Raw genomic sequence first — 27,694 nt, 5'->3', positions numbered from 1 at the left:
AACCCCCCGCGCCACCCCTCCGCCGCCAAGCAGGGCGAGCTGCAGCCCAAGGGCCCCCGCGGGGCGTCGGACAGGGGCCTCGGGGAGCAGGGGGGGCCCGGGAACGGCCGCGGGGGCCGGGGGCGGCCGTGGTCGGACGTGGGGCCTCTGCCGAACCAGCAGCAGGTGTTTGGCATGGTGGACAGGACCGTGGGGGGTGCCGGGGTGCAGGGCGGCTCCCTCGCCCACAAACAGAACCAAACCCAGGGGCCCGTGCCACCGCCGGGGGCCCAGCCTCCTCCGCTGGGGCTCCACGCCGGGCCCCTGGCCGCCCCCCCTACTGCCGGCACCGGCCCCGGCCACGTCCTCGGACCGGGGAGCGGCGGGGCCCACCCGCCCGGCGCCGGGCCCGGGCCGGACCTCAGGGAGCCCCCGGAGTGGGGCCGCAAGCTGCAGCCCAGTCACCTGGATCCGGGCTCGGCCGCGCTGCTGCGCCGCTCCAAGCGGCAGAAGGCCGAGAGCATGCTGCGCAACGACTCGCTCAGCTCCGACCAGTCGGAGTCCCTGCGCCCGCCCCCGCCCCGCCCCTACAAGGGCAAGCGCGGCGCCGGCGCCAACAAGCGGCAGATGTCCGTCAGCAGCTCCGAGGAAGAGGGGGGGTCCACGCCCGAGTACTCCAGCTGCGAAGACGTGGACATCGAGAGCGTCAGCGAGAGAGGTGAGAGAGAGAGGGAGAGGGATTAGAGAAAGAGGGAGAGAGAGGGAGGGGGAGAGAGAGAGGGATAGAGAGAGAGTGGGAGAGAGACAAAGGGGGGGAGAGAGTGGGAGAGAGCGGGAGGGGGAGAGAGAGAGGGATAGAGAGAGAGAGAGTGGGAGAGAGAGAGAGGGGAAGAGGGACAGATAGAGGCGGGGAGAGGGGGAGAGGGATAGAGAGAGAGAGAGTGAGAGAGAGAAAGAGAGGGGAAGAGAGTTCTTGCTCTATGAATTCATAGATAAGGGCATTTGCTAACTGTAATAGTCCTGACAGATATGACAGTCCTCCCATTTAAGAAAGCGATCGGTACAATATTTGCACTTCATATTAAGTGCGTTTTGTTAAAAGGGTAGAACTGAAGATAAGGTTACTTATGTCACTGGTCTGTAATAAGGATATTTAACATAAATTGTGAGGTATCCTTGCATATTTTTACACACACACACACACACACACACACAGACACACAGACACACAGACAACTTTTCAGCATAAATTGTGAGGTATCCTTGCATACTTACACACACACACACACACACACACACACACACACACACACACACACACACAACACACTTTCATTACATAACAATAGCTTTCAACTGCAGGCCATCAGCGCTGTAGCACACCAACAGCAGCGAGGCCTAATGGAGACTGGAGTCTTGTGGTTTTAGCCTTTTGTAAACCATTTTATCGCTGGGTATGTAAGCAGCCCCTCTCCCAGTGCCACCCTCTCCGTGTAACTATGGTGATGGGCGCTCTTACACAAGGAGGTGCCCACCCAGCGCTGTCATCCTGTCCCCGTCTCCTCTAATTTGTTGGGTCGTGGAAACACAAGTGCAGAAGGTCAGGGCATTAACTCACATTCGTGCATACAGACACACAGGCACGCACAGGTATTTGTAAAACAGACAGACAGACATACACACACACACACACACACACATACATGCACATTCATACGCACACTGTGCACATACATACACAACTGACACTCAAGTACACACACTCTCAGACACACACACACACACACAGACAGAGTGGCACTTAAGCATACATGCACACACAGAGTGGCACACACACACACACACACACACACACACACACACACACACACACACACACACACACACACACACACAGAGTGGCACTTAAGCACACACACACACACACACACACACACACACTCACTCACAGATACACAGGCACTCTGAGATTGCATAAAATGTAAACAGCAGTGCGGGCAGTGTGTGTCTCTGTGGCTCAGAGTAGCAGTGTAGACTTGAAGGCAGACGAGGGTGTTAAGCCACAGGTAGGCTGCGTTGTTCTCTCTCTCTTTTATACTAGTTCAGCGCTTCACAGTACACTTTTTTATCAACTTGTGGTGTGACATTTTTTTTTATTTCTCAACATGTACTGCCACCTGAAAGACACTTTTAGTCCCAGGTGTGATATAGGTTCTTTAAAACCTCACACAGTGTGGCTTTGTTTTCTCAGCTAGAGAATGTGTGTTTAAATGCAGCATTCAGTCATTGTATATGTTTGCATACGAGAGGCCATTGGGAATAGCAGTTCTTTATATGGGAAACTGTCGTTTTGTCGTTTATGTGAACAGGAACAAGACAAGAGGAGATTTTGAATTGTGTTTTTAGGTCTTCTGCCCTGAAAATGTTCCTGTAGTTAAAAAAAAAACTGTGGTGTTGGCTGGAATGCACTTTTTCAACTTGCGTGAGATAAATAAATAAATAAATAAACTTTTTGTAGGGCAACACTTTTAGGAATTGGGTCACGCCATCAATGCAATAGCAGTTGCTTGAACTGGAGGTGTTTTTCAGATAGGGTCTAAATGCCATCCAAACTGTACCTGGCCGCTGTGAATTGGTTCCACGTTTTCCCCGATCCGTGCCTCGTTCGTCAATGTCACCTCTACGTTCCAACAGCTGTGGAGACACTGAGGCCTTCTAATCGCCGGTTTCCATGGGAATTAAGGGGGGGTGAGAGTTCCGAGTCGTTTGTCAAACCTCACTGTAGAAAACAAGGTGTCGCGCGGAGTGCTGGCTCTCTGTGTTTCACTCTGTGTGGAACCTGTCAAACATTTCCTCCCAGCTTGACGAAGAGCCAGCCGTCCGGCCGTGTCCACTGTTGGTATACATGCAGATAAGAGGCCAGGGTTGACTGATGACTGCTTAATCCTTGTTTTCACAAGATGTGGGCAACTGAGTTGTGTAGAAAAGCAGTGTAAAGTGTCGGTCGAGTTTGGATTTTGTCAGAAAGGGCAGTGTCGAATGTTCAGTGGTGCCGGTGTTAAGGGTAAGAATTGAAGCAGATTGAATGTATTAGTTGCGTATTTCTGTGCAGGGGAGTCTGACTGATATTGATGTTCCTGTTTTTGTAAGGGGTTATGGTTTAGTGGCTAATTCTTAAAGCTAGGGTCAAAGTTCGGAGTTCAGAGTTCGATGCCAGTCAGGCTCTGATCTGATGAGTTTGTGCTACTCCACAGCTATTTGTATGATCTCATGACTGGATTTGGATTGCAACGCTGTTGAAATTGACTGCAGAAATATATTAAATGGCTGACTTCCTTGTATTTGAAGGACAGACTCTACATTCTGTATATACTGTATATGCAGAGAAAGGAGAACATATGTAACTGTGTGGGGGTGTTGGTATTGGTATGTACTTGCCTATGTCTAGGTGTGCCACCTCATTCCAAATACCCTTGCTTCCTCTGTCAGAAGAATACATGAATTTCTCAGGCTTTGCATAAACACAGCAGTCAGGCAAAGAGAGCCTCCACCACCACCTCCACCACCTCCACCAGCACCAGCACCACCCTCGCTGCTCTGCCTTGTGGAGAGGGGCACACTTCAGCCTGACAGCCTGCCAGCGGTGGTCCATCCCAGGCCAGAGACGTTCAATAAACTCTGGGATGTAGACCTGTAAACAGAGCAGGCCTCCAGAGTGCCCAGGCCCATGGGCTGTTAGGGGACAGCTTGTCAGATATGCATGTTGTGTATACACTTGCCTTCTTCAGAATATGCCTGCTCCTGGTGCTAAGATGTGCTGTGTGTGTGTGTGTGTGTGTGTGTGTGTGTGTGTGTGTGTGTGTGTGTGTGTGTGTGTGTGTGTGTGTGTGTGTGTGTGTGTGTGTGTGTGTGTGTGTGTGTGTGTTCTTCCTCTGTGCACTCTGCTGTAGGTGACTGGGAGTGCTACCCTCTGGATCCAGCCGCATGGCATGTAAGCACCCAAGCATTTTCTTTGAATAGTGTGTGTATATGTGTGTGTGTGTGTGTGTGTGTGTGTGTGTGTGTATGTGTGCGTGTGTGTGTGTGTGTGTATAGCAGTGGTTCTCAAAGTGTGAGGCGGGCATAGCAACATGACAGCTGAAGCGCCATGAACAGAAGGACATCTTTAGTTTTTTTGGTGCCAGTCTTTAATTATGCCTTTCTTTTTAAAGAGGAAGATCGTGGTTTCAAAACAAAAAAAAAAACACATGAGCATAGTCCTAGGACATGAGTCCTAAACAGACCGACATATTAATTAGAATAATATCTGATCCAGCTGACCGAGAGGGAGGAACGTGGAACTTATTTGCGAAACAAATACTTTAACACCACATATTTGCTGAATTGATGGTCAGGTGGGTTTCAAACTTCCCCACCCCCAAAGTGCACTGTGGTTATTTAGAATAGTGAGAAAATGTGGGTCTGTCTGACTGGAGCTGTGTGCGTATATGTAGTGTGTGTATATATGTGTGTGTGTGTATGGGTGTGTGTGTGTGTGTTTGTGTGTGTGTGTGTGTGTGTGTGTGTGTGTGTGTGTGTGTGTGTGTGTGTGTGTGTGTGTGTGTGTGTTTGTCAGCATGAGACACACAGATAGACCAAGTCAAATCACGATTAAAATGCATGATGCTGTGATGAGATGCACTATCTCTCTACCTCTCCCCTCCTCTCTCTCTTTATCTGTCTCTCTCCATCACTCTCTCATTCTCTCTCTTCCTCTGTCTGCCTTTCTTACTCCCTCTTTCTCTCTCTCTCTATCTCTCTCCCTATCACTCTCTGTCTCTCCCTCCTACTATCTCTATTACACCCTCTTTCTCTCTCTCTCTGTCTCTCTCACTCTATCTCTCCCTATTGCTGTCTTTCTCTCTCCCTCTGCCTATCGCTCTTACTCCCACTCTCTCTCTACCCTCTCTCTCTCCCTCTACCCTCTCTCTCTCTCTCTCTCCCTCTCTCTCCCACTTCCCACTTTCTCCCACTCTCTCTCTCTCTCTCTCTCTCTCTCTCTCTCTCTCTCTGATGGGATTAAATCTCAGAAGCCTCGCTCTCCTCAGCATCCGGTGACATGGCAGCCGTCCAAGGAAGGTGATCATTTAATCGGCCGCATCACTCTGACCAAGAGGACCGCCATGCCCAAAGAGGCCGGAGCCATGCTAGGATTAAAGGTCAGCCGCCCGTCTCTGCTGACACTCCAATTACATCCTGTTACGCTCAGACCCAACCAATCACGTGCTCTTGGACTGGAAGCCAGCCAATCACCACCTGTTACACTGAGATGCGGCTCTAGAGGTTTTTACTGTAAAAGAAGCCCGCTGGTGTTTGCTGATCTTGTTAGCAGTATGCTGGTTTATGAGCTAAAACCACTATGTGAAATGTGCTACGTTCACACTATTAATTACATGACAGTAGCATCATGCTGCTACATTATTCTCAGATTTGATGAAGGAATTTGATGAGAATCAAAACCTATAATAATTTGTGTGTGTATGTGTGGGGTGCTTGTGGTGGTGTTTGTGGGTATGCGTGTGTGTTTGTGTGCATGTGTGTTTGAATGCATGTGAGTGTGTTTGTGCATTTATCTTTGTGTGTGTGTGTGTGCGTGTGTGTGTGTGTGTGTGTGTGTGTGTGTGTGTGTGTGTGTGTGTTTGTGTTTGTGTGTTTTGTGTAGGTGGTCGGTGGAAAGATCACAGAGACGGGCCGACTCGGGGCTTTTATCACCAAAGTAAAGAAGGGCAGCCTGGCTGATGTGGTGGGCCATCTACGCGCAGGTGAGTCACACACACACACACACACACACACACTCACTTCTGAACCCTGCCATCAGCAGTCATGTCTTCACTTTGAAGTGTTGAAGTGTGGTCAATAAGTGGTCCAGAGACCAGTAAGTTTAGACTTGGAGTGGTTGGAGTGACCGAGGTAGGCGTACAGTATAGGCTGGTGACTGGACTGGACTGGACTAGCTGCTTACACAAGTCTCATCACATATGGTCAACAACTCTTGTCATCACGGTAGATGTCTTGAGGGATCATGTGCAGTGTGTCCAGAGATGACACAGTATATTTTCACTGTAACAAGCAATTGCCATCACAAAATAACACTATGGCAGGCAGCTTAGCAATATATATATATATATATAATGATAATGTTATGCCATCTAAAGTCATGAATGGACATCAAATGTCATGCTGAAGAATGAGAGAGCCTAGCAGTGGCATCACGCTGGGTTGGTGTCACTGTGGAGGACAGCCTGACGATGTGTGGTGTGTTTGAGTTACGATGTGTCCTATGCTCCTTCTTCGGTGACATTGACCGCGTTTCCCAGATTCCCTAAGAAGCTCTTAAGTGCTAAGAACTTCTTAGGAGTGTTCTTAGAACATTCTTAGAGCGCTCCCAAGAAGTTCTTAGCACTTAAGAGCTTCTTAACGACTCTGGGAAACCCAGCCATTGTTAATACAAGACACCAGTGCTTGGTACCGTACAGTAGGTGTGGTGGCCATGCTGGTCAGACTGTGTTCTGGACTTTCCCATATGTCAAATGGTGCCATAAGTCTTGAGTCAGTACTGTATATACAGCGCTTGTTATGTATGTTAAAGGGGCCACTCATGTTTCCCATAGGTGATGAGGTGCTTCAGTGGAATGGAAAATCGTTGCCAGGAGCAACTAAGAAAGAAGTTTACAATATCATTTTGGACTCGCAGTCCGAGCCCCAGGTGGAGCTGGTGGTGTCCAGGCCCATTGGGTAAGTGACCTGAGAGCTGCCCCAGTACAGCACCGTACAAGACTATGGACGGGTTATATATGTGAAGATTTCAAAGATGTTAGATATAAAGCATGAGTTTGCATGACATTACTATTTGTAAAAAGAAAAAGATTTACAATCATTATGCTGTGTTCTTGATGTTAATAAGTTATGCTTTTTGATCGTCAAAGATCCAGCTAAAAAAAAAGGTCTCTGAGATATTCTGTAGATGTTTTTTTTTGTCATTTTGACAGGCATGAGCATAATGAAACCTGTGGCATGTTTATTTGTGTGTACAGTATATTATGAGTTTTGGTGTTTTTTTACCTTTGATAAAAAAAGATTTGTGTGTTGGTTTCTCTCCAAAACCTTGCGAAGGGTGCATAAAAGGCTTTAGTAAGTAGTGTTACCTTACTGCTAGAGGAACCTCTCATTACCCCCCCGCCCCCCCCCCCCCCCTCCATATTGCTCCCTGAACCCTAACCCTTGACCCTTAACCCCTGCACCATCCCTTTACAGTCCCGCTCCACATGTCTCCGCCTGTAGTCCTCAGACTGTTCGACTGCAGTAACCGTCAATGACCGCTCAAAGCCATTTGGATTTAAAAGCTGGAGAATGCGATTGTGCCTGGGCATTGTTATTGCTATTGTTATCACCATTTACTAACCACTGCCAGACCCATAATGTGGCCTTTCGATGCACTCCAAGTGCAGATGTTTGTCTTAAGTAGCTAGTAGAGCATTTCTAATGGAATTGCTATGGTGGAGGCATGTAACTGTAAAGTTCCATATAAACAAGAGGAATGTTGCCTGGAATGATAGAGATGGTTACTGCACAGAGTAGTGGACCGTAGACTTTGCCGTTTTCATGACAACAGATGATGCAAATCCCATTCGCCACTTTTCCTGTCTTCAAACCTACTATATACCCGGTGTATTATGTAGCTTGTTTACCTGTAAGTGGGTAAGGGGTAGGCATGTGTATGTGTATTAGAGAGAGATTGTGTGTGTGTGTGTGTGTGTGTGTGTGTGTGTGTGTGTGTGTGAGAGAGAGAGAGTGTGTGTGTGTACTGTACAGTATGTGTGTTTTCTGTAAAACACTTCGCTAAGAAATCCACAATGCTGCTCACTGTCTGTACTCTCTTTTTCAGTGACATACCAAGAATCCCAGAAACATCCCATCCTCCATTAGAATCTAGTAAGCATCATCTCTGGCGCTCTGTCCTGATCCCCAGAGTCTCTCTCACAACAACACACAACAAACGCGACTCTCAGAAAGACATAGCCCACAACAATACCTCTGTTTAACCATTGAAATATCTCCTGCTCAAGAAAAACATCTACTGTTGTTCACACTTGCTTCATTTACTGATGCATATGCATGCCTGCATGTCACAGATAATTGACATGTTCTTTTCTTAGTTTCTGTCACTTCACCACATATACTCTAGTACACATAGCCACATAATTGGTCCGTATTTTAGCATGCTGTGGAATGTTGCAGGCAACCTCCTAAGGAAATAATTTACATACTTTTTCCATGAGACATCACCACTGTTATTCAGTAACAGGAGCATATTTCACCAACCAAGAAGTAAAAAGATGTTTTGCACCAAATAAAATATAATATCACACAACAATAATGTTGTATTTGTTGCAACCATGTTATATCGAATTTGGTCAGTTAGTTCTCAGTTGCTGATTTGCGTAGCAGAGGATCAGGTTGTCCGTGTGACTCTCTCTCTGTTGACGGATTGTCTGCTCGGAATCGGATACTGACCGCACCTCCTGTTGCTCCTCCACACGCTCCAGCAGGTTCGAGCTCCTTCGAGTCCCAGAAGATGGAGCGGCCCGTCATCTCCATCCTCTCCCCGTCCAGCCCCGGAGGCCTGCGGGACGCCCCCCAGACCCTGCCCGGACAGCTCTCGGTAAGTCAACCGCGTCATGAAATACACTCACGTGACCTGATATAGGCCCACAGTAGGTACCAGACCCTGCCTGGACTGCTCTACATAAGTCACCCGCTTCAAACAATATGCTAATTTGATTTGATATACAGTAGGTACTAGACACTACCCAGACAGCTCTCAGTCAGTTGCCTATGTCACAGAATATGTAAGTAAGTCACCGACGTCACAGAATACGCTTATGTGACTTGATATACAGTAGGTACCAGACCCTGCCTGGTCTGCTCTCAGTAAGTCCACCCACATCACAGAACATGCTCAATGACCTGATATACATACCCCTCAGTACATACTTTATGATATGGGTTAGATCCAATTTGTAAGACTCCAGTCAATGTCACCATTCCCTGCGTTTGAGCACTAGAGGTTGTAATTCCGCAGGATTTTCACCCTTTAGTATCCTTTGATGTCTGTGGTCATTCGATCATAGTCTATGTAAAATGATGCCTCAGATGGCTCCGGGTAATATTAATGCAGCAACCCTCAGTACACATATCATCTGGATTACATCTGCTTTGCAAGACTTCATCCTATATCATAATGCAATTGTAAATGGTAAATGATAAATGCATTGTGTTTATGTACCGCTCTTCCACTCCTCCGAGCACTCAAAGTGCTTGACAGTTTTATGCCCGTTCACCCAGTCAAACACACACACACTCATACACTGATGGAGGAGATAAGGCGCCAACCTGCTCATTGGGAGCACTTTTGGTGTTCAGTGTTTTGCTCAAAAACACTTCAACGGGGTCAAGAGGGGTCGGGCTCGAACGAGGAAGCCCTCTGTTTCCTGGGCGATACTCCTCTACCTCCTGAGCTGCCTCCACTGCTGGCCATAGCGCAGTGCGATTTTTATGCTAGTATTTATTCCTTTTACTGAATGCAAAAGGCTTCCAATGTGCCAAGGCAGTCATCGATAAAATCATTGTAATCTTAAGTTCAGTTCTTTAAGCTATGAGGTCATTAAATCAAAGCCAGCTTATACAGGCGTCTCAAATGGCTTTTCCTAGTAGCATGTGCCAGCCTACACAGCATAGATACCAACATGCATACAGTACTTGTACCAGCAGGAGGAAGTTCAAATAGATGTCAGAGATGCATGCAGCAAGATAGCGGTCGCAGAATCCATGCTTGGCATACACGATAAACAGTATATGAAAACTGATGCTATCTTTTACACCAGCAAATAGATATGCACCTGACTGGATGATGATGCATGTGAAATGGCTTTGATGTTTAAGGGGCGTGTGTGCTGTGGCAATAGACTTTAAACTGCCCTCGTCTCCGCAGATGAAGATGTGGTACGATAAGGTGGGACACCAGCTGATAGTCAACGTTCTCCAGGCCATGGATCTGCCGGCCAGGCTAGATGGTCGACCCAGGAACCCCTACGTCAAGATGTACTTCCTGCCCGATCGCAGGTACACAACGTCTCACATTGCACATTGCAGTCTAGTGTCACTTAAATCAGCCATTAAAAATCACACATTTATTCTATCTGGGCTATGAAATATGCTTTATGTAGGTATTCAGTATGTAAGAGCATTATATTCTTGCTAATTACATTCAGTATTTAGTAACGTATTTTTGTAAGTAAAGGAATGTGTAAATATTTTTTGTATGAATATGAAAATGTATTGTAATAAAAAATAAGAATCATTATTATACAAATGAACATTATTCCCATCATAACATCATTGCTGATTAGGTTTGTAAGTGTGAGACTAAATAACTGTGATAAAATGTTTATGGTTGGGCACTTTATTTACTGTAAGTTCAGCACAGCCTGTTCTAACATGTCATGGTCCCATTCATTATTGCATGTACATGTACTGTATATACTGTATGTCCTGTATGTGTAATGTTTAGTTCTAAGAGTTCATACATGTGTGTGTGTGTGTGTGTGTGTCTGTGTGTCTCTGTGTGTGTGTGTACGTGTGTGTTTGTATGTTCCAGTGATAAGAGTAAAAGGAGAACGAAAACAGTGAAAAAGTGTCTGGAACCCAAGTGGAACCAGACGTTCCTATACTCTCATGTGCACCGGCGTGACTTCAGAGAACGTATGCTGGAGATCACCGTATGGGACCAACCCAGAATTCAGGAGGAGGAGAGTGACTTCATGGGAGAGGTGTGTGTGTGTGTGTGTGTGTGTGAATGTGTGTGTGTGTGTGTGTGTGTGTGTGTGTGTGTGTGTGTGTGTGTGTGTGTGTGTGTGTGTGTGTGTGTGTGTGCGTGTGCGTGTGTGTGAGTGAGTGTGAGCATTTCTGTGAGTGTGTCTTTCTCTGTGTGTGTGTGTGTGTGTGTCTTCAATCATATCTTTGCATGTTAGAGTGTTTGTGCATGCATGTATGTGTGTGTGTGTGTATGTGTGTGTGTGTGTGTGTGTGTGTGTGTGTGTGTATCCCCATGCTCTGATAAGCAATATATGAATACGCTTATGAAAAAAAAGTGTCATCTCTTCTCAAAACTCTCGCAAAAAAAATAGACGCATTAAGCACATCACAGATGACACAGACCTCCAACCACACCGCCCGTCATGCACCAACCAGAGGAGCCTCCACCCCAACCTCCATCACCAACTAAAACCCGTCCTGTCCCTTCCCTGGGGCCCTCACATGGCTCATCCTCCCTCCCTCGCTGCCTCTCTGTCTGCTCTCTGAGACGCTGGCATTCTTCGTCCCCGGCGGTGTTATTTTTAACATCTGTAAACACAGGTGCCCTGTTTTAGGTCAGCCCGTCCCGCGGGTCGAGAGCACTCCGGGAGCCCAGGCCCGCGTCAAACAAACACCCGCCGCCGGCGCAGGGGCACGAGTTATGGACGGAACTCGGAGCGGGCACACACTTCGCTAGGCTGCGCGCGCTAGGCTAGGCCCGATGGCGACTCACATGTCAGGGTTGGGTAACGTGTTGTCTGGACCTCGTGCCCACCCCTATAAGGGTGCACTGGGCTGTGGTTACATGACTGAGCGTGTCTACAGGGGGGCTCTCTGTGTGCTGTGGAGGATGGTGTCCCTGGTTTGTTATATCTACAGTACGTACTGTACATAATTCCAACTCACTGGATATAATCGCTAATTTATCAAAATCAGATCTATTTAAAAGTATATTTCCTACACCTTCACCTTTTTTTGTGTGTGTGTATGTGTGTGTGTGTGTGTGTGTGTGTGTGTGTGTGTGTGTGTGTGTGTGTGTGTGTGTGTGTGTGTGTGTGTGTGTGTGTGTGTGTGTAAATGCTGAATGATTTGGACAGACCATCATGGTAACAGTATTTGATCTTGTGGTTATCCTCCTGCATTGCCCTGATGGATGCAAACTTAATGGCTGTTTACGGGTAATAGATAGCTGTGATGGCTTCTGTGTGTGTGTGTGCCTGTGTGTGTGTGCTAATGTGTGTGCGTGTGCGTGTGCGTGTGCGTGCTAATGTGTGTGTGTGTGTGTGTGTGCGCGCTAATGTGTGTGTGTGTGCGCTAATGTGTGTGTGTGTGTGTGTGCTAATGTGTGTCTGTGTGCTAACATGTGTGTTGCTGCAGATCCTGATCGAGCTGGAGACGGCCCTGCTGGACGACAAACCCCACTCGTACAAGCTGCAGACGCACGACGTGTCGTCCATCCCCCTGCCCAACCCCTCGCCATACCTCCCCCGCAGACATCCGCATCCCGACTCGCCCGCCAAGAGGCTGCAACGTAAGTCCGTGTGTGGAGAGAGAGGGAGAGAGAGTTTCATTAGTACCGCACCCTACTGAATGCTAATTGAAGTCAATACATAATACATCATACCTATACTGTAGCTTTGGCAGCAAATCATCATTTCATTTGAGAGAGAGAGAGAGACAGAGAGAGAGAGAGAGAGAGAGAGAGAGAGAAAGACTGTCGTTCTCCGTTTATTTTAAAGCGGCATGCTACATCTGCTTCTGTCATGTAGATATTTGTTACTATATGTTTGCCATAATCCAGCACAACTAAATTGTTATTTCATACTCTTATGGGTATTGGGTTGTTGTTTCCTGTTAAGTTTCACACTGAGGGCCTCTTGTCGTTAGAGTATCAGTAGAGATACGAAACACAGTTTTACACAGATGGAACCACATGAGTAATATTGCTGCCTCAGTAATTATTAGTGTATTGTAGTAAAATCTAGCGATATAATGTAAATAAATGTAGATATTGTAGATAAGATATCATATAAATGTATTTAATGTAGATGTTGTACAGTAGATAAGATATCATATAAATGTATTTAGGCATAAACAAATGGGTAACACTTTACTTGAAGGTATCTACTTGTTACGGTGTAGGCTCGTTTACACCATGACATAATAAGAGACAAGAGACAGTAGTAAAGAATATTACATTTATTGAGAAGTATAATCAAACTAAGTAAATTATACGTGTCTAGGGTATGTTGATGCAATGTCGTGCATGTATGGATGTGGTGAGTGTCTAGTAGATCAGTATAAGAATGTTAGCTGTAAAGGGAAAATTATCATTAAGATAAGAAGAGTGAGTTATGAAGAAAAATAGAGCGTGTAAAAGAAGTAAGCCATATAGTGCCTATGTGAAAGGAAAGAGTGCCCCAAATGAAAGAGAGAGAGAAAACCTTTTATAGCCCAACCCCTAAGTACAGGTGATACCAATAAGGCACTTAGGGCACCCATGACACCCAGGCCTAGTGCCGCCCGTGCACCGACTTCACTAGACCCATAGGGGTCATGGTTTTGACCTAGGTGGGCGTCACATACTGTACATAAGAGTGACATGACACTGTCATGACAAATGAACCCTAACCCTAACCCTAACTTGTCATGACAAAAACTGAATGATAGAAGCATTATGTCACAAACGTTTATGACTTGTTTATAATGTTCATGACAGTGTTATGTCACTCTTATGTAGATACCTTCAAGTAAAGTATAGCCAATACATGTTCTCGTGTATATGATTTCCTTAGCAATTTTTCATGAATCTTATTGTGACTCTATATGGGTGACCGATTGGTATGTCTATCTCATAGTGGGTCAATATGGATGGGCTATAGGTATAGCTATCTCATAGTGGGTCTATATGGATGGGCTATGGGTATAGCTATCTCATAGTGGGTCTATATGGGTAGGCTATGGGTATAGCTATCTCATAGTGGGTCTGTATGGGTGGGTTATGGGTATAGCTATCTCATAGTGGGTCTATATGGGTGGGCTATGGGTATAGCTATCTCATAGTGGGTCTATATGGGTGGGCTATGGGTGTATCTATCTCATTGTGGGTCTATATGGATGGGCTATGGGTGTATCTATCTCATTGTGGGTCTATGTGGACTTTTCATTTGTGTCTGTACAACATGTCTGTTTCAATGCATATGCTGTCCTCATATTCTCCAACAGCTCCACTCACCCTCTTTATATGTGTGCCATGTGTTGTGTGTGTGTCTGTGTTTGCCTCTGTATGTATCTATGTGTGTGTGTGTGTGTCTGTATGTGTTTATCCATCACAACGCAGGATCTCAGCGCGTCACAGAAACTGATTATGATGATGGTATTGGCGTAGTGGCCACAGGTGGGTGGGGGGCATGGCAACAGTTACTGTGACGATGCATCTGCATCTGTGCTTCACACTTGTAGACGTCTATCCCAAGGGGGGGAGGGGGGAGGGGGAGGTGGTGACACGACAACCAGCCCTCAGCACTCATGAAGGTCTCCCTTGTTGTCGTGGAGACAGTGGCGTGAATCCTCGGTGCTGATTTCAGATTCGTGAGGAGCACACCACCAACACAGAGGCCATTTTTGGCCTCCACGTCATACCGTGACATTCACACAGACAAGCGCTGACTTTTACGCTCTCTATGGGAGGTTCAGCGCAACACACTCTACCTAGCTACGATTATAATCACACAATATTGCACACTAACCATTAACACAATCATTAAAAACACAGTGATAATAACATGATAATAATGTCATGATGATATTTTATAAAGCTCAAGAGGGTTAGATTATCCCACTTGAGAGTTCATGTGTGTGCACATCCACAGGAAGTGAAATGTTTTCTGATTAACCTATGTATTGTTCATCTGACAAGACCTGGAGATAAGATCTGGTCTTATCATGAACAACTAGCTTTAGCTAAAGCTTTTGCACAGAAGAAACCATGTGTCTGTGACAGACCTGCATGCCAATGCAGAGTCTAAAATAGACCACTGCTGTTCAGTTGGTAATAAGAGGTCAATTTTAGTCAACCATTGAGAGGTGCCTATCTCCATGATATAAATTGGAAAAAAAAAAATATTGAAAGAAAGAATCACTTCCACACGTTTACAGGGTTGAGTGCTCAATTAATCCCTAATGTAAAGCCAGTGGTCCCTTTGTGGCTACTGAGGATTCACGCCAAAAGTCTCGTCTTCTGACAGTCCCTCTTCACTACTGGAGAGTAGGGTCTGATGCACGCTATGCACTACGGCTGGCATGACAGAAGACAAACAGAAAGAGACGGAGGGGAAGAGATGGGGTGATGGCCAAAGTTCTCTTTCTGACGTGATCTTTATTTCTTTTTTTTCTGATGTGAACTCATTTGTTTTGTCTCACCTTTACCTGTAACCTTTTTTGTACAGTATTTCTCTCTGTATGCATGGTAGATTAATGAACAGGTGAAGATGCTCAGCTCTCGATTTCTTTTTTTTTTTTTCAAAATCAGATTATCTCAGTGAGTCTAAATCTCCAGTACCATTCAGGAGATCGTTGACATCAGCTGATTACAGTAACAAAATGTACACAGGAAGCCTGTAGACTTGTACATTCAGTCAACAACAGCTCCTCGTCATGGACACATAACAAATACTGTAGTATAAACTACCATTTCAGTAATCTGCTACAGTCCCTGTTGCTTGGCACAATAGTGCTTATCAATGATGTCAGACAACAATTTACCAGCATTTATCCATGACATTTATCCATGACTTTGAACTGTTTTTGACATGATCAGTCTGGGATAAGTTTGAGATTTTGAAAAAAACTGGAGAGCTGGTATCTTCATGATTTGTAGTCTAGCTGGCATGACTAGTCTGTCAGTGGTGTAAAATGGACACATACACATACTGTACTGTACGTCACACTTGTGCAACAGCATGACATGGTTGGGTATTCAGTAAGAATTAAGAGCATTGTGACACTAACCTGGGCATAGGTTTGGACGTCTGTTGTTGCTTTTGATTTAGCATTGACATTGGTTTATATTCCATCTTGCCTTTTTCTTTACCTCTCTCCCTCTCTGTCTCTGTCTCTGTCTCTCTCTCTCTCACTCTCTGTCTCTGTCTCTGTCTCTCTCTCTTTCTCTCTCTCTCCCTGTCTCTCTCTTTTCTCCTCTTTTGTCCTCTCCTGTTTATATGTGTCTATGCTCTACTTTACGTGTCCACATGTATGTATTTTATAGCTGTGGAGAACCGCTCGCGGGATCGAGAGAGAGAGATGGAGAGAGGAAGACAGAGGGACCGAGGGTCCACCAACCTGGAGGTCCCCGGAGACGCCCCGCGCTCCCCCCACCACCGCTCACGCTCAGTGTCGCCCCGGCGGGACGAGCAGGGCAGAGCGTGCTCACGGCCCGCCCACATCCCAGCACAGAGGTGAGACGCAGGAGGGCACAGAGATAGATACGCAGTACGCACACACAGACTTGAGTGTCTGTGTCACTCACACACACACTCACACACACACACACACACACACACACACACACACACACACACACACATACACACACACACACACACACACACACACGCATACGCATATACCCATACAGTATATGCTGACTTGGTGCACACTCTCTCTCTCTCCTCCTTGTTCTCCAGGAGCTTGGATGAAGGTCACCACAGCCGCCGCTCCCGATCCCCGACCCGATACCAGGACTACTCCCGGGGTCACCAGGAGCGGGAGTACGTGGACGAAAGGTAAAATCACCACAGCGTGTGCCACACTCTCTCAGCTGCCAAACCCCAACAGAAACCTTCTAAAAGCAAAATGCTCAACTGTTTCTATACATTTGCTCCCAATGTGTTGTTGTCTTACAGTGTGTGTGTGTGTGTGTGTGTGGAAAGAGACTCAATTTGAATGTCACTGTGTTGGTTCTCTTCTCTCCTAAGTCCACTCTCACTAACAGAAAGGACAGGGTTTTCGGCTGTGCTGGAGGCATGTTAATAAATGCACCGTCATACACATAGTGGTTCTCCAGCTCCATCTGTCTCTACTTCCCCATAAGCTGTTAGCGCACCCCAGGGAGAGACTACAAGGATCTTACTCCATGATGTACTTGACATTGATTTTTACATGAATTGAATTTTTACCCTGAATGGTATTATAGATGGCGACATTATGGATTCTAAGCCTTGTGGAGAAATCTGAATTCTTTGAGATGCAATGGCTTCTGTGTGTGTGTGTGTGTGTGTGTGTGTGTGTGTGTGTGTGTGTGTGTGTGTGTGTGTGTGTGTGTGTGTGTGTGTGTGTGTGTGTGTGTGTGTGTGTGTGTGTGTGTGTGTGTGTGTGTGTGTGTGTGTGTGTGTGCGTGTGTGTGTGTTTTGTTGAAAAACATGGTGCTTCTTTTTGTTATTTCTGGGACTTGTTCATGAATTACTAGTTAATATTAGGACTAGTTAATCCTTGGAGAAGTGTTTCCAACAAAGGCCTGCTCACGTGTTTATCCATGTTTTTGTTTTTCTGTGATTTGATCTGGGTTTGTTTTCCATCGTTGACTTCCTCATACGTCATCCATCACCATGGTAATTGCAGTGAGGTCATCATGATGCGCAGCTCGATGCGTGGTAGAAGTGCCGAGTGCCTGCACACCGCAAGGTAAAATGTCCGCTTCAGGAGTGGCTTCAGTGTGCATTTGGCTTTTTCTGATCAACGCCAATCAAATCTCCATTGACATCTTCTGCCTGGTCTTTACTGTCTTTTTATGAAACACACACACAATATATATACGGTATATATATATATTTATATATATATGTGTGTGTGTGTGTGTGTGTGTACTGTATGTATGGTAATCCTTTACCACCATGTACAGTATATTAGTTTATTATATATATAATATATATGTATGTATATATATATATATATATATATATATATATATATATATATATATCTGTATATACATCTATGAAGTAAAATGATGACGTGTTGGTCATTTGCCATTTTGAAATGTTTGCACAGGCGATGTCTGTTTAGCGTCGCCTCCTCTCCAGTACTTACATTCCATCAGGTTGACTGTGTATGTGCATGTGTGAGTGAGTGTGTGTGTGCTTTTGTGTGTGTGTGTGTGTGTGTGTGTGCGCGTGTGTGTGTGTGTGCGTGCGTGTTTGTCTGAACGATACAGACACTCCATCATGTTCTTTCCACACACTCCAGCTCATGACTGAGTTGCTTACCGTCCCCCTACGCACCCACACGCTGACCGTCCGACCCTAGAACATAATCCGGCCCTGTTATGGCCCAGGTCCGGTCCTGGGTCAGCACCAACCTGCGTTGCGTCCGCTCGCGCCCAACACACATAACTTCAGACGAGTGGAACTTTCCACTCGTCGGTGGTGCCCTGCCCGGCGGCCGATGCCAGCCTCGTCTCTAAAAGGAAACAGTTTAGTCATCTGTAGAATGAGCACCGTAGCTCACTCAAGTGTTATTGAGCCGCTTCGCTTCTCGCCGAGCCTGTTTGTTGAATCTTCGCGATAGTAGCCTGAACACACTCAGTTGTAAGCATTCAAGTCAAGGTGGTGGCAGGGGTCTGTCAGGACTTTGGTCCACGTCACCTTTTGCTTGGCCATAGCCTCTACTATGGCACCGCTGAATAGACTTTACATGAAGCTGGTCCATAATTAAATCCAGAGCACACGCATGTGTCATAAACCTATCATAACAACTGTGGCAGATATACAGTATCTACTAAAACCAGCACGACAGCCTAAGAGGACATGGTCTAGTCTATTCTCCACAGTGCTATGTTTAGCTGTATTAGAAGTCGTTATATAGACATGTGAATGTTGATGAGTTTGTATCATGGCGGGCCACTTCAAGTAAAGTTATTGCCCATGTTTCCCAGATTCGTTCAAAAGCTCTTAAGTGCTAAGATCTTCTTAGGAGCGCTTTTAAGAAGATCCTAGCACTTAAAAGCTTCTTTTAAAACGAATCTGGGAAACGCGGCCATTGTCTGTTGTTAGTTGAATTTTCCTTTTCTTTTTTTTTCATCTGCACTTTTTTTTGTATCTCCTTCCTGCATGCACGCACACTGCTATACTCACGTGGGCAGGAGCTCCTCTAAGTACGGTAGCTCTCTCCCTCCTAAGATGCCTCTCTTAGTCAATGGCATCCATAAGGAGTTCTACAGGTAAGGATGCTGCTTTGCCCGTTAGGATACATCCTTCCTTTCACACCGCCTCCATCCGTCCACCTCCACCAAAATCCACAGTTCTGTGTGTCCTGTACCGTACCGTACCGTACCGTACCGTACCCCACCTTTTTACCCATAAGTCACAGTGAACGTTACACTTGCTGTTTGTCTGTCGGTGTAAATGTTTCCTTGTGTTCTTACGATATTTTGCCCAGTGTCCAGAAATCACACTTGGTACAGACAAATATCACAAACAAATGTGAACCAAATTATTTAATCTCTGTAGCATTCATTTGTATTCACACATAATCAATTTGTCCAGCTTTAGACATACTGTAGGTATGCCTGCGTCCCATTTCCAGGGAAGTCCACATAGACTTCCTTGTCCAATGTCTTCATGATTGTTGATTGTACTGTACTCTTTGTTGGTACACCTGGATGTTTTATACCAGTTATTGCATTACAGTACGAGCTAGTAGGGCACATGACCTCCAAGAGAGTGGCCCAGTAAGCCTGTTCCTGTCGCTCAGACACAGAATAAGTCTTGTTGCTCAGACACAGAGAATATTAAGGCGTGTTGCTCAGACACAGAAGATAAGGCGTGTTGCTCAGACACAGAGAATAAGGCCTGTTGCTCAGACACAGAGAATAAGGCGTGTTGCTCAGACACAGAGAATAAGGCGTGTTGCTCAGACACAGAGAATAAGGCCTGTCGCTCAGACACAGAGAATAAGGCGTGTTGCTTAGACACAGAGAATATTAAGGCGTGTTGCTCAGACACAGAAGATAAGGCGTGTTGCTCAGACACAGAGGATAAGGCGTGTTGCTCAGACACAGAGAATAAGGCTTGTTGCTCAGACACAGAGAATAAGGCGTGTTGCTCAGACACAGAGAATAAGGCGTGTACTGTACTGTACATTCTCCTCTCTTCCAATCCCAGAGCAACCCCCTCAGACCCAGCGGAGCAGAATATGTCCCTTTCCCCACATTCTCATGTTGCTTTTCTGTGGATGTTACTCTCCCTGCAATACCTTAATCGTTGTTTAATTACAGAGCTGATAGCTACATACTGTAGCTACAATGAAAGTGATTATCTATGGGGAGAATCCATAGAAAATGATGCAATATGATATAATTATTGATATTTTACTTTAGTTTTGTATTGATTATATTAATTTTGTAGAATTTAGCATTTGCATGTTCATCTGCAATTTGTCTTCTTTTTTTGCATTCTATGCATGCTTGATTACTCTTTAGTGCATGTGTGCTTCTCTCTCCCTGTGCGCATGTGTATGTGTGTGTGTGTGTGTGTGTGTGTGTGTGTGTGTGTCTGCCTGTATGTGTGTGTGCAGCTCAACTCTCCCTGCATGCTTAAAGACCAAGTCTCGACTGAGGTCGAATGGGGTCACTGCCACGCGCAGCACCATCACTCACCGTGTGCTCAGGTTTACAGACGAGATTACCATTCGGTAAGGGAAGCATACTAACCAGTGTGCCGCAGTGCTAACCAGTGTGCCGCCGCAGATAGCGCCTACCCTTCATCAATCAGTATGCACTAAAATTTGCACTACAATTGTGCACTAATACGCATCAGATAGCTCATGCTACTTACTAGCAGACTAGCATACTAACTTGACCCATGATTTCCATTCACATTCATCAGCGGACATTTTTTGCCCAAAGTGTCAGTCATAGCCCACTGTCCTATGCTATAACCTATAGCAAATGATTGACCATGAACTGTAATTAGGGTTTACTTTACACTATTTGACATTTGAGTTCTCATTTCTCAATACCCCAGTGTGATGCTGCGAGTCGACACTGATTACACACACACACACACACACACACACACACACACACACACACACACACACACACACACACACACACTCATACACACATGCGTTGTGAATCATACCAGTCAATAACCTCATGTCATTGAATGCCATCTCTCTGCTCTGGTTTAACCACCATGTTAAGATAAACCTGTCCAAGTTTGAGTTGTTATCTAACATGATGAATTTTTTTGTTCTGTTCTTTTTTTGTCATCTCTTTTTTTATCTTTCCTTCCTTCCTTCCTCCTTCCTTCCCTCCTTCCTTCCTTCTTTCCTTCCTTCCCTTCCTCCCTCCCTCCCTCGTTCTTCTCTCCACCTCCATGGGACGGGCATGTTGTGAACCTAGTGATCTGCAGCCGTCTCTTGACAGGGTTAGGAGCGCTAGTGCCAACTGTCTGAGGCCAGAGTCTAAGTCCTATTCGCCCGAGAGAGAAAGGTACCCACCACACTGCCAGACCCCCCCTTCACCCCCCTCTCTCTCTCTCTCTCTCTCTCTGTCTCCCTCCTTCCTTCTCTCTCTCTCTCTCTCTCTCTCTCTCTCTCTCTCTCTCTCTATCTCTCCATCTCCACCTGAGAGCACCTTCAGAGTCTGAGCACCTTGTCACCTGTGTCTCATGTCGTTAAGTAGCACTGTCATTTTTTTTTTACCAGTGAATGGATCACACTAAATGTTTCCCAGTTTCCATTTATGTATCAGCATTGCAACTGTGAGGATCAATGCACTGTGTTTGTAAAATTAGGATAACAATTGACAGTCAACGCATTGCAACATTGTATATGAACAGGCCCAGTTTTATTCATCATATGGTTGCTTTAAGATGCTTTTAGTGTCTACTGTATAGGGACTGGTTCTCAGTGAATTACAGCATAGAATCTAGGAGAATTGCACAAAGGTAGCTCTATGAATTTGGGACTGAATTACACCACAGGATTGTGTTGATTGGATTGAATTAATCCACAAGAGTCCAGTAGAATAAGTTGTGAGGTGGGCATCTCCCAAAAGCCCTGCGATATGATGTATGAATCGATTACTATTTGATGCCCTTGGAGCAGCCCCCCCAATCCCCCCCCCCCCCTCCCCCCGCGCCCCCTTCGCCCACCCTTTCTTTGGACTCTGAGTCCCACTCACCCTGATGTGTGTCTCTCTCCTCTGCCCTCTGGGGGGCACTGTTGGTGTTCCCAAAAACAACCCTCCACCATCTCCCAGGACCTACCAGTCTCTTCCCCGCATCAGACCTTCCAGTCCCAGGATACTAATCCAACATGCCTCCCCCGAGGATGACAGGTATCACTCCAACCCCCAACCCCCACGCAGCCCTCTTACCCCCCCCCCCCCCCCCCTTACTGAAGGCACTGGTGGCTATCCAAACTACCCCCTTGCTTCCCTTTTAACCCCCGTGGCCTGTAGATGAGCTAACAACCCCTCTTGCGCTCACTAGCTTGTGAAGTAGATGCCCCTGCAAATCTCTCTCTCTCTCTCTCTTGCTTCAGAGTCTTGAGGTCTTTCTTGCTTTTGTTCGCTGTGTGTCTCTTCGGGCCCTCTTCACTGTCGTGCCACAGCTTTCTATTTCCTACTGTACCTCTGCAGTGTGTGTGTGTGTGTGTGTGTGTGTGTGTTACCTGGTGGCTTCAGTTTGCTTCTCTAGTCCTGCTTCCTGTAGTAGAAATGCTTCTAATCCTTCCAAACTTTTCTGTAACACCGCTTATTAACTGTTCTACCTAGAGGAGTGGATTAGGTTTCCTGATGAAGATACTCCAGCTTTCTTGTTTTAGATCATCAATCAAGATCCGTCCCACTAAACTGTGCCTTACTAATCTTACACTTTGCTTGTTAAACTTGCCCATGCTACGTGATTAGAATAGAGCAATTTCCTCCTGTCCTGGTTACCACCAAGAGTCCAGTCACTGTCTCTGTGTCTGTATGGCATCAACACACCCTGTTCATTCATTTCACACACTTTGGTTAATGTGTTTGTTTGTTTGTTTCATTGTTTAGTCACAAAAATCACAAGCAACAACACGTGTTAGTTGTCAACTCCCATGTTGAAGTCACTCTACATTGAAACCACCTCATGTTGCATAACCATCTACATGTATGTGTGTGTGTGTGTGTGTGTGTGTGTGTGTGTGTGTGTTCTTGTCTCGTCTGGTGTGGCCATTCACCCACCTGCTCCTCCCCATGCGTGTGTGTGGGCTGGTTGAACTGTGCAGTTGGATGCTGGAGCCCATGTTCCCCACTCAGGAGACACGAAACCACCTGAGTGCCAGACCGGTGTTCCGGAGGTACACGTCCCACTGAGCTGCTGACTGACTGACCCAGGACACATACTCTAGTGGTTCCAAAGAACACACACACACATTCTCTCTCACACATACACAGACATACACACACGCACATACGCACGCGCAGATTGCGCACGCAGACATACACACACACACACACTCACACACTCATATGTTTGTGCTCACACACACATACACACACACACAGACACACACACACACATACACTACACCCTCCTGACCCACAAACACTGTAAAACAAGTGCACACACTGTTTTTGAAGCGGACTAACAAGTGTATTTGGATAAATGACTACCATGCTTGACTGATTGATTAATTGAAATTCTTTATTGGCGTTATTGCACATGGTTCCAGGCACATCCACTCATGTAGCGCACACACACACACAATAGTTTGTTCCTGTTGTGCCTTTAGGTGGTAGGATCTGAATGTCTCCCTTGTGTGTCATTCATACGACCCTCTCTCTTGTATCTCTGTCCTGCCTTGCTCGTTCCCCCGCACTGTAGGCAACCAAGACCTCTGGACAAACCTAGCTGTCAGACACACGGCCAGAAACTCTCTGACAGTGACAGGTAAGGAGAGCCTCCATGCCACACCATACGCCAGTAATGCATTACCGTCCGCGATGTCATTCAGCCATGTGGTATGGAGTGGAACACAAGAGTAATATACCGAGCAGTGTTTATTTACTCTTTTTCCACAAAGAGTATAAACAAATAAAGTAATGCATTACTTATTTCAAATGTAATGAGTAATGTGTCAGACATTACTCATGCTGAATACTGATGTTGGCACTGAGGACGACCGGCAGAATGTGAGTGTTCCCGGGCTGAGCTCCAGGCCGGGCACACATCACACACCTGACGGTGGATGTGCTTTAAAGTGTCAGTCGCATGTTACACCATCCACATTCCCACATCACATCTACCCTGAACAGGTCAAACCTCCTCTTATCAATACCTACAGTGAGATGGCTCTCTTTTCCAGAGGAATGGGGATATTTGAGCAAAGGGAACTGTCTTATGAAGTCCTGCAATAACCAATGCTAATCGATGTTGTCTTTTTCAGCAGTAAATACTGTTAATGCCGTTATGGTCTAGTGATTCTTGCATGCATATTAATAAGGTCGAGATGACACATAGATGCATGCATTGATAGATGCTTGTACAGATGTTGTTTCCGAAATTAGCAGGGAAGGCCAAATGCCCTTGACCCAATGTTTAACGAAAGTGAAAAATAATTTGTCAGTCTGCCACACAATTCAAATTTGGTACAAAATGTAATGGCTTCTTCCTTGGCCCAGGCTACACCCTTTCACAAAGTTTAACACAAAAATAAACAAACAAAGCACACATATTAATCTCCTTGGTGAAGATAATAATACCAAATCCGTAGAATACTGTCACTGTCTAATATTCATTAAATCAACTTTTTTGTTGCAATTTTGTGTTAGCCACAATAAAGATAAATGCTGTTGTCTGCTACCATCATCGTTATCACTCATCCTCACCGGCTCCTCACCATTTGCCTCTCTGTATCGAGTTATTATCGTTCCTACAATATTTTCAAACACATGTCCTTTATTCCTTTATTATGATTTATCTTTAATCACGCTTTTCCTTTCTATTCTTTCTTTTTCTTCTTTTCTTTCTCGACATTCTCTCCCCTGTTCTGCATGTCACCTTCACACACTGTCCGGCCCCTTCAGAATACGGCCCACCTCTATCTTAAGGGGCTCTCGCAGGAAGGGGGTCTCCCTGCCTCCTCTGGGTAAGGTGATCCATGGGGGGTCTACCCCTGGCTCGCCCCATCTGGACAGGTGCTGACCCCTGTGCTGGGTTGAGAGATATCCGTCACCAATTTGCTGTCCCCTCTCTCTCTCTCTCTCTCTCTGCGTCATCAGACTACCCCCTCCTCCTCTGCTTTTTTGTTTGTCGTATGTCTTCCACCTGCTTTGTGATTAGATGTGCTCTATCTGTTCTGTACTGATGTTTCTGTGCAAGTGCATTTTATACCAGTGGCTTTTTAACTCCTCACAAACCTCACCAATTGTTTCTTTGCAGTCCCCTCCACCCCCCCCCCCCCCCCCCCGGAGCTCCTGGTGTGCTGGTTCACTGAATCCGTCTCTCTCTCTCTCTCCCCTCTCCTGCTTTCGTATCTAACCACATCCTTTGCCCCCACTGCTTTGGAGAGTGTGCACTCACACACACAGCGATCTTCTGTATCCTCAGTTGTTTCCCTCGACTGTCCCTCTCCTTGCAGTCGTGTGTGTTTGTTCACGCCACAGTTATCTTCGCTGAAGTATTCTCACAACCCCGTATGGTCACTACCTTATGTGCTGTGTTAAGTCATTATGAGAAGGTTTTTCGTTACATCAACAAAACAATGTGGTATTGGCTAATGTGGCTTCTTTTTTGCTTCTCTCCTCTCCATCTTTATGCCTACTCTGTCCATTTTTTTTTCTCCCGCCCAGCAGGACACATCCACACGGAGGCCCTGCGTACACCTCCTCATCCACAGGGTCGGCAACGGCCACGCGCAGGGGCAGGCAGCTACCCCAGGTTCCCGCCAAAAGCAGCAGTGTAGAGCAAGGTCAGTTCCACTGCTAGTAATGTCTGAGTAATCGAAGATAAAAGGTTTTACATGAAAGATGCCCATATTAGATATTAGTATGTACCTGTATAAGACGCAAATGTAAGGCCAGTCTGGCCAGACTTTCCCAATACTTTTTAACGCTAAAGAAAAATCTGCAAGAACACTCCTTCAGGTATAGCCTAACAAAGAGCTTGATGGGCTTGTTTTTTCCCCTGTGCTCACAAGAAAATGAGCTAAGCAGAGGTGTAGATTGTACCGGTCCAAAGCCATTGCCGTGGAAGAACATTTTTTCAGTGAGTTCTCCATGGTGTGAGCTCACTGAGCTTTGACATACAATACAATCTCTTGTTTGAAAATGCCTTTGCCTCCCTACAGCCCTCGCAGCAGAGGAGCGAGCTCGACAGATGAAAGTACATTCCTATAGACCGCCAGGCCCCTCCAGTGCCAGCCAGGACCTGGAGAGGGCGCTGAAGAGTAAAAGAGAGGTGAGCAGTGAATCGACTCCTCTATCCTGAAACCCACTTCAACCTAGTCAGTGTATCAAGGGCTGGTATTTTCCATATACATTTCTCATTTTACTCTCACTTTCCCCTCACATTCATTTATTTGTACATGAACTCTCTGGACTTGAACACAGTTCCTTTAGAGCAGTTATTTAGTATTCTACCGGAATCAAGACTTGAGTTGTATCTGTTGTCGTTGCTGTACATTGTGCTTAGATAGCATTTTTTAGTTCCCACTTCCCAGTGGTAATCACCTCCTTCATCTGTCCTCTCTGCAGCTTTACAAGGAGCAGCGGCGGAGCTGTGACAATGTATCCCACAAGTCCTCGGACAGTGATGTCAGCGATGTGTCAGCCATCTCTCGAGCCAGCAGTGCCTCTCGGATCAGTAGCACCAGCTACATGTCCATTCAGTCAGAACGGCCCCGGGGGAGACTCAGGTCAGACAAGACGCCGGACCTTACTGGTTACAGTGGTACTGTAGTTGATAGATAGATAGATAGATACGTAGATAGATTGATAGATAGATAGATAGATAGATAGACAGAGATGGAAAGCTCCAGCTTCAGTGAGTAAAAGTACGATCATGTATTGGTTCTACCTGTGCACTTACTATAGCACAGGTGATCTCATCAATTAGCTGCTCTACCTAACTGAAGAGTTGTGCTAATTGGAATCAGCTGGTTTAACATGAATGGTTGGCACAGGTTTCTCACTGAAACTTTTTCCACGTCTGTAGATAGATATACTTTTTTTCCCATGGGGAAATTCAAGGTCCCAGCAATGTTAACAGGATGATAAAAAAAGCAAATCAACATGACTAAAAAGAACAGTAAAATATACTAAAGGACTGGTACTGGTACTGGTACTGTGATCCACTATGAGGTGTGTGTCAAGGTGGTAGTGCGAATAAGTCCAACAGTGCAACAGTGCAAGGTTGATATAGAAAGACAGTGAAAGCACACACACATCCCAAAAAGCCATTTGGATGGGTACAGAATCTAAAGTATGTTAGTGTACAAGACAGAAGAGATGTCTCACACGCCAGGGAGCTCCCATTTAAACATTTTTTTACCTAGTAATGTTTCTATTTATGTTCCCACAACTCTTCTTCAGACTACAATGATTGTTGGGCAGTGCTTTGGGCCTTATATTCACTATCGCTTTCTGTTTCCGCAATTAAACCCTCTTAAGTTTGTTTTGTCATTTTGTTTTTGTGTTTCCATTACTCTATCAGTTGCGGTTGATATAATGCATGTTGTTGTTTTTTACGGCATCATCTTGTTTTGACTGTATACATTGTCTGTCTTGGCACCGTGGGTTCTCTTTACTTTCCTGCGACGGTCTCACGTGTTTTCTGTTTTC

General features: G+C 45.7%; 1 protein-coding gene across 5 annotated transcripts in view; it reads left to right on the top strand.

Moving 5' to 3' along the window:
• The first annotated feature begins 573 nt into the window (after positions 1 to 573).
• Positions 574 to 27,694, top strand: part of LOC134063472 (regulating synaptic membrane exocytosis protein 1-like) — a 37,077-nt gene continuing 9,956 nt past the window's right edge. The window contains exons 1-20 of one of the 5 annotated variants that reach the window (XM_062518963.1): positions 574 to 697; positions 3,930 to 3,970; positions 5,067 to 5,177; positions 5,681 to 5,780; positions 6,630 to 6,753; positions 7,132 to 7,149; positions 7,904 to 7,950; positions 8,565 to 8,680; positions 10,010 to 10,140; positions 10,676 to 10,847; positions 12,250 to 12,403; positions 16,139 to 16,328; positions 16,557 to 16,655; positions 17,491 to 17,553; positions 19,010 to 19,087; positions 21,275 to 21,364; positions 23,739 to 23,804; positions 25,706 to 25,824; positions 26,203 to 26,312; positions 26,609 to 26,769. In XM_062518963.1, the coding sequence (XP_062374947.1) occupies positions 607 to 697; positions 3,930 to 3,970; positions 5,067 to 5,177; positions 5,681 to 5,780; positions 6,630 to 6,753; positions 7,132 to 7,149; positions 7,904 to 7,950; positions 8,565 to 8,680; positions 10,010 to 10,140; positions 10,676 to 10,847; positions 12,250 to 12,403; positions 16,139 to 16,328; positions 16,557 to 16,655; positions 17,491 to 17,553; positions 19,010 to 19,087; positions 21,275 to 21,364; positions 23,739 to 23,804; positions 25,706 to 25,824; positions 26,203 to 26,312; positions 26,609 to 26,769 (2,081 nt within the window). In that variant the 5' untranslated portion in view covers positions 574 to 606. Of the gene's footprint in view, positions 698 to 3,926; positions 3,971 to 5,048; positions 5,178 to 5,680; positions 5,781 to 6,629; positions 6,754 to 7,131; positions 7,150 to 7,903; positions 7,951 to 8,564; positions 8,681 to 10,009; positions 10,141 to 10,675; positions 10,848 to 12,249; positions 12,404 to 16,138; positions 16,329 to 16,556; positions 16,656 to 17,490; positions 17,554 to 19,009; positions 19,088 to 21,274; positions 21,365 to 23,738; positions 23,805 to 25,705; positions 25,825 to 26,202; positions 26,313 to 26,608; positions 26,770 to 27,694 lie in introns of all 5 variants that reach the window. The other 4 variants (XM_062518962.1, XM_062518960.1, XM_062518961.1 and 1 more) reach the window with 4 other exon arrangements.

This window comes from Sardina pilchardus, chromosome 18 (genome assembly GCF_963854185.1).
Source record: "Sardina pilchardus chromosome 18, fSarPil1.1, whole genome shotgun sequence".
Taxonomy (NCBI): Eukaryota; Metazoa; Chordata; class Actinopteri; order Clupeiformes; family Clupeidae; genus Sardina; species Sardina pilchardus.
Note: the sequence above shows the minus strand (reverse complement) of the source record. Positions and strands in the feature narration are given on the sequence as shown.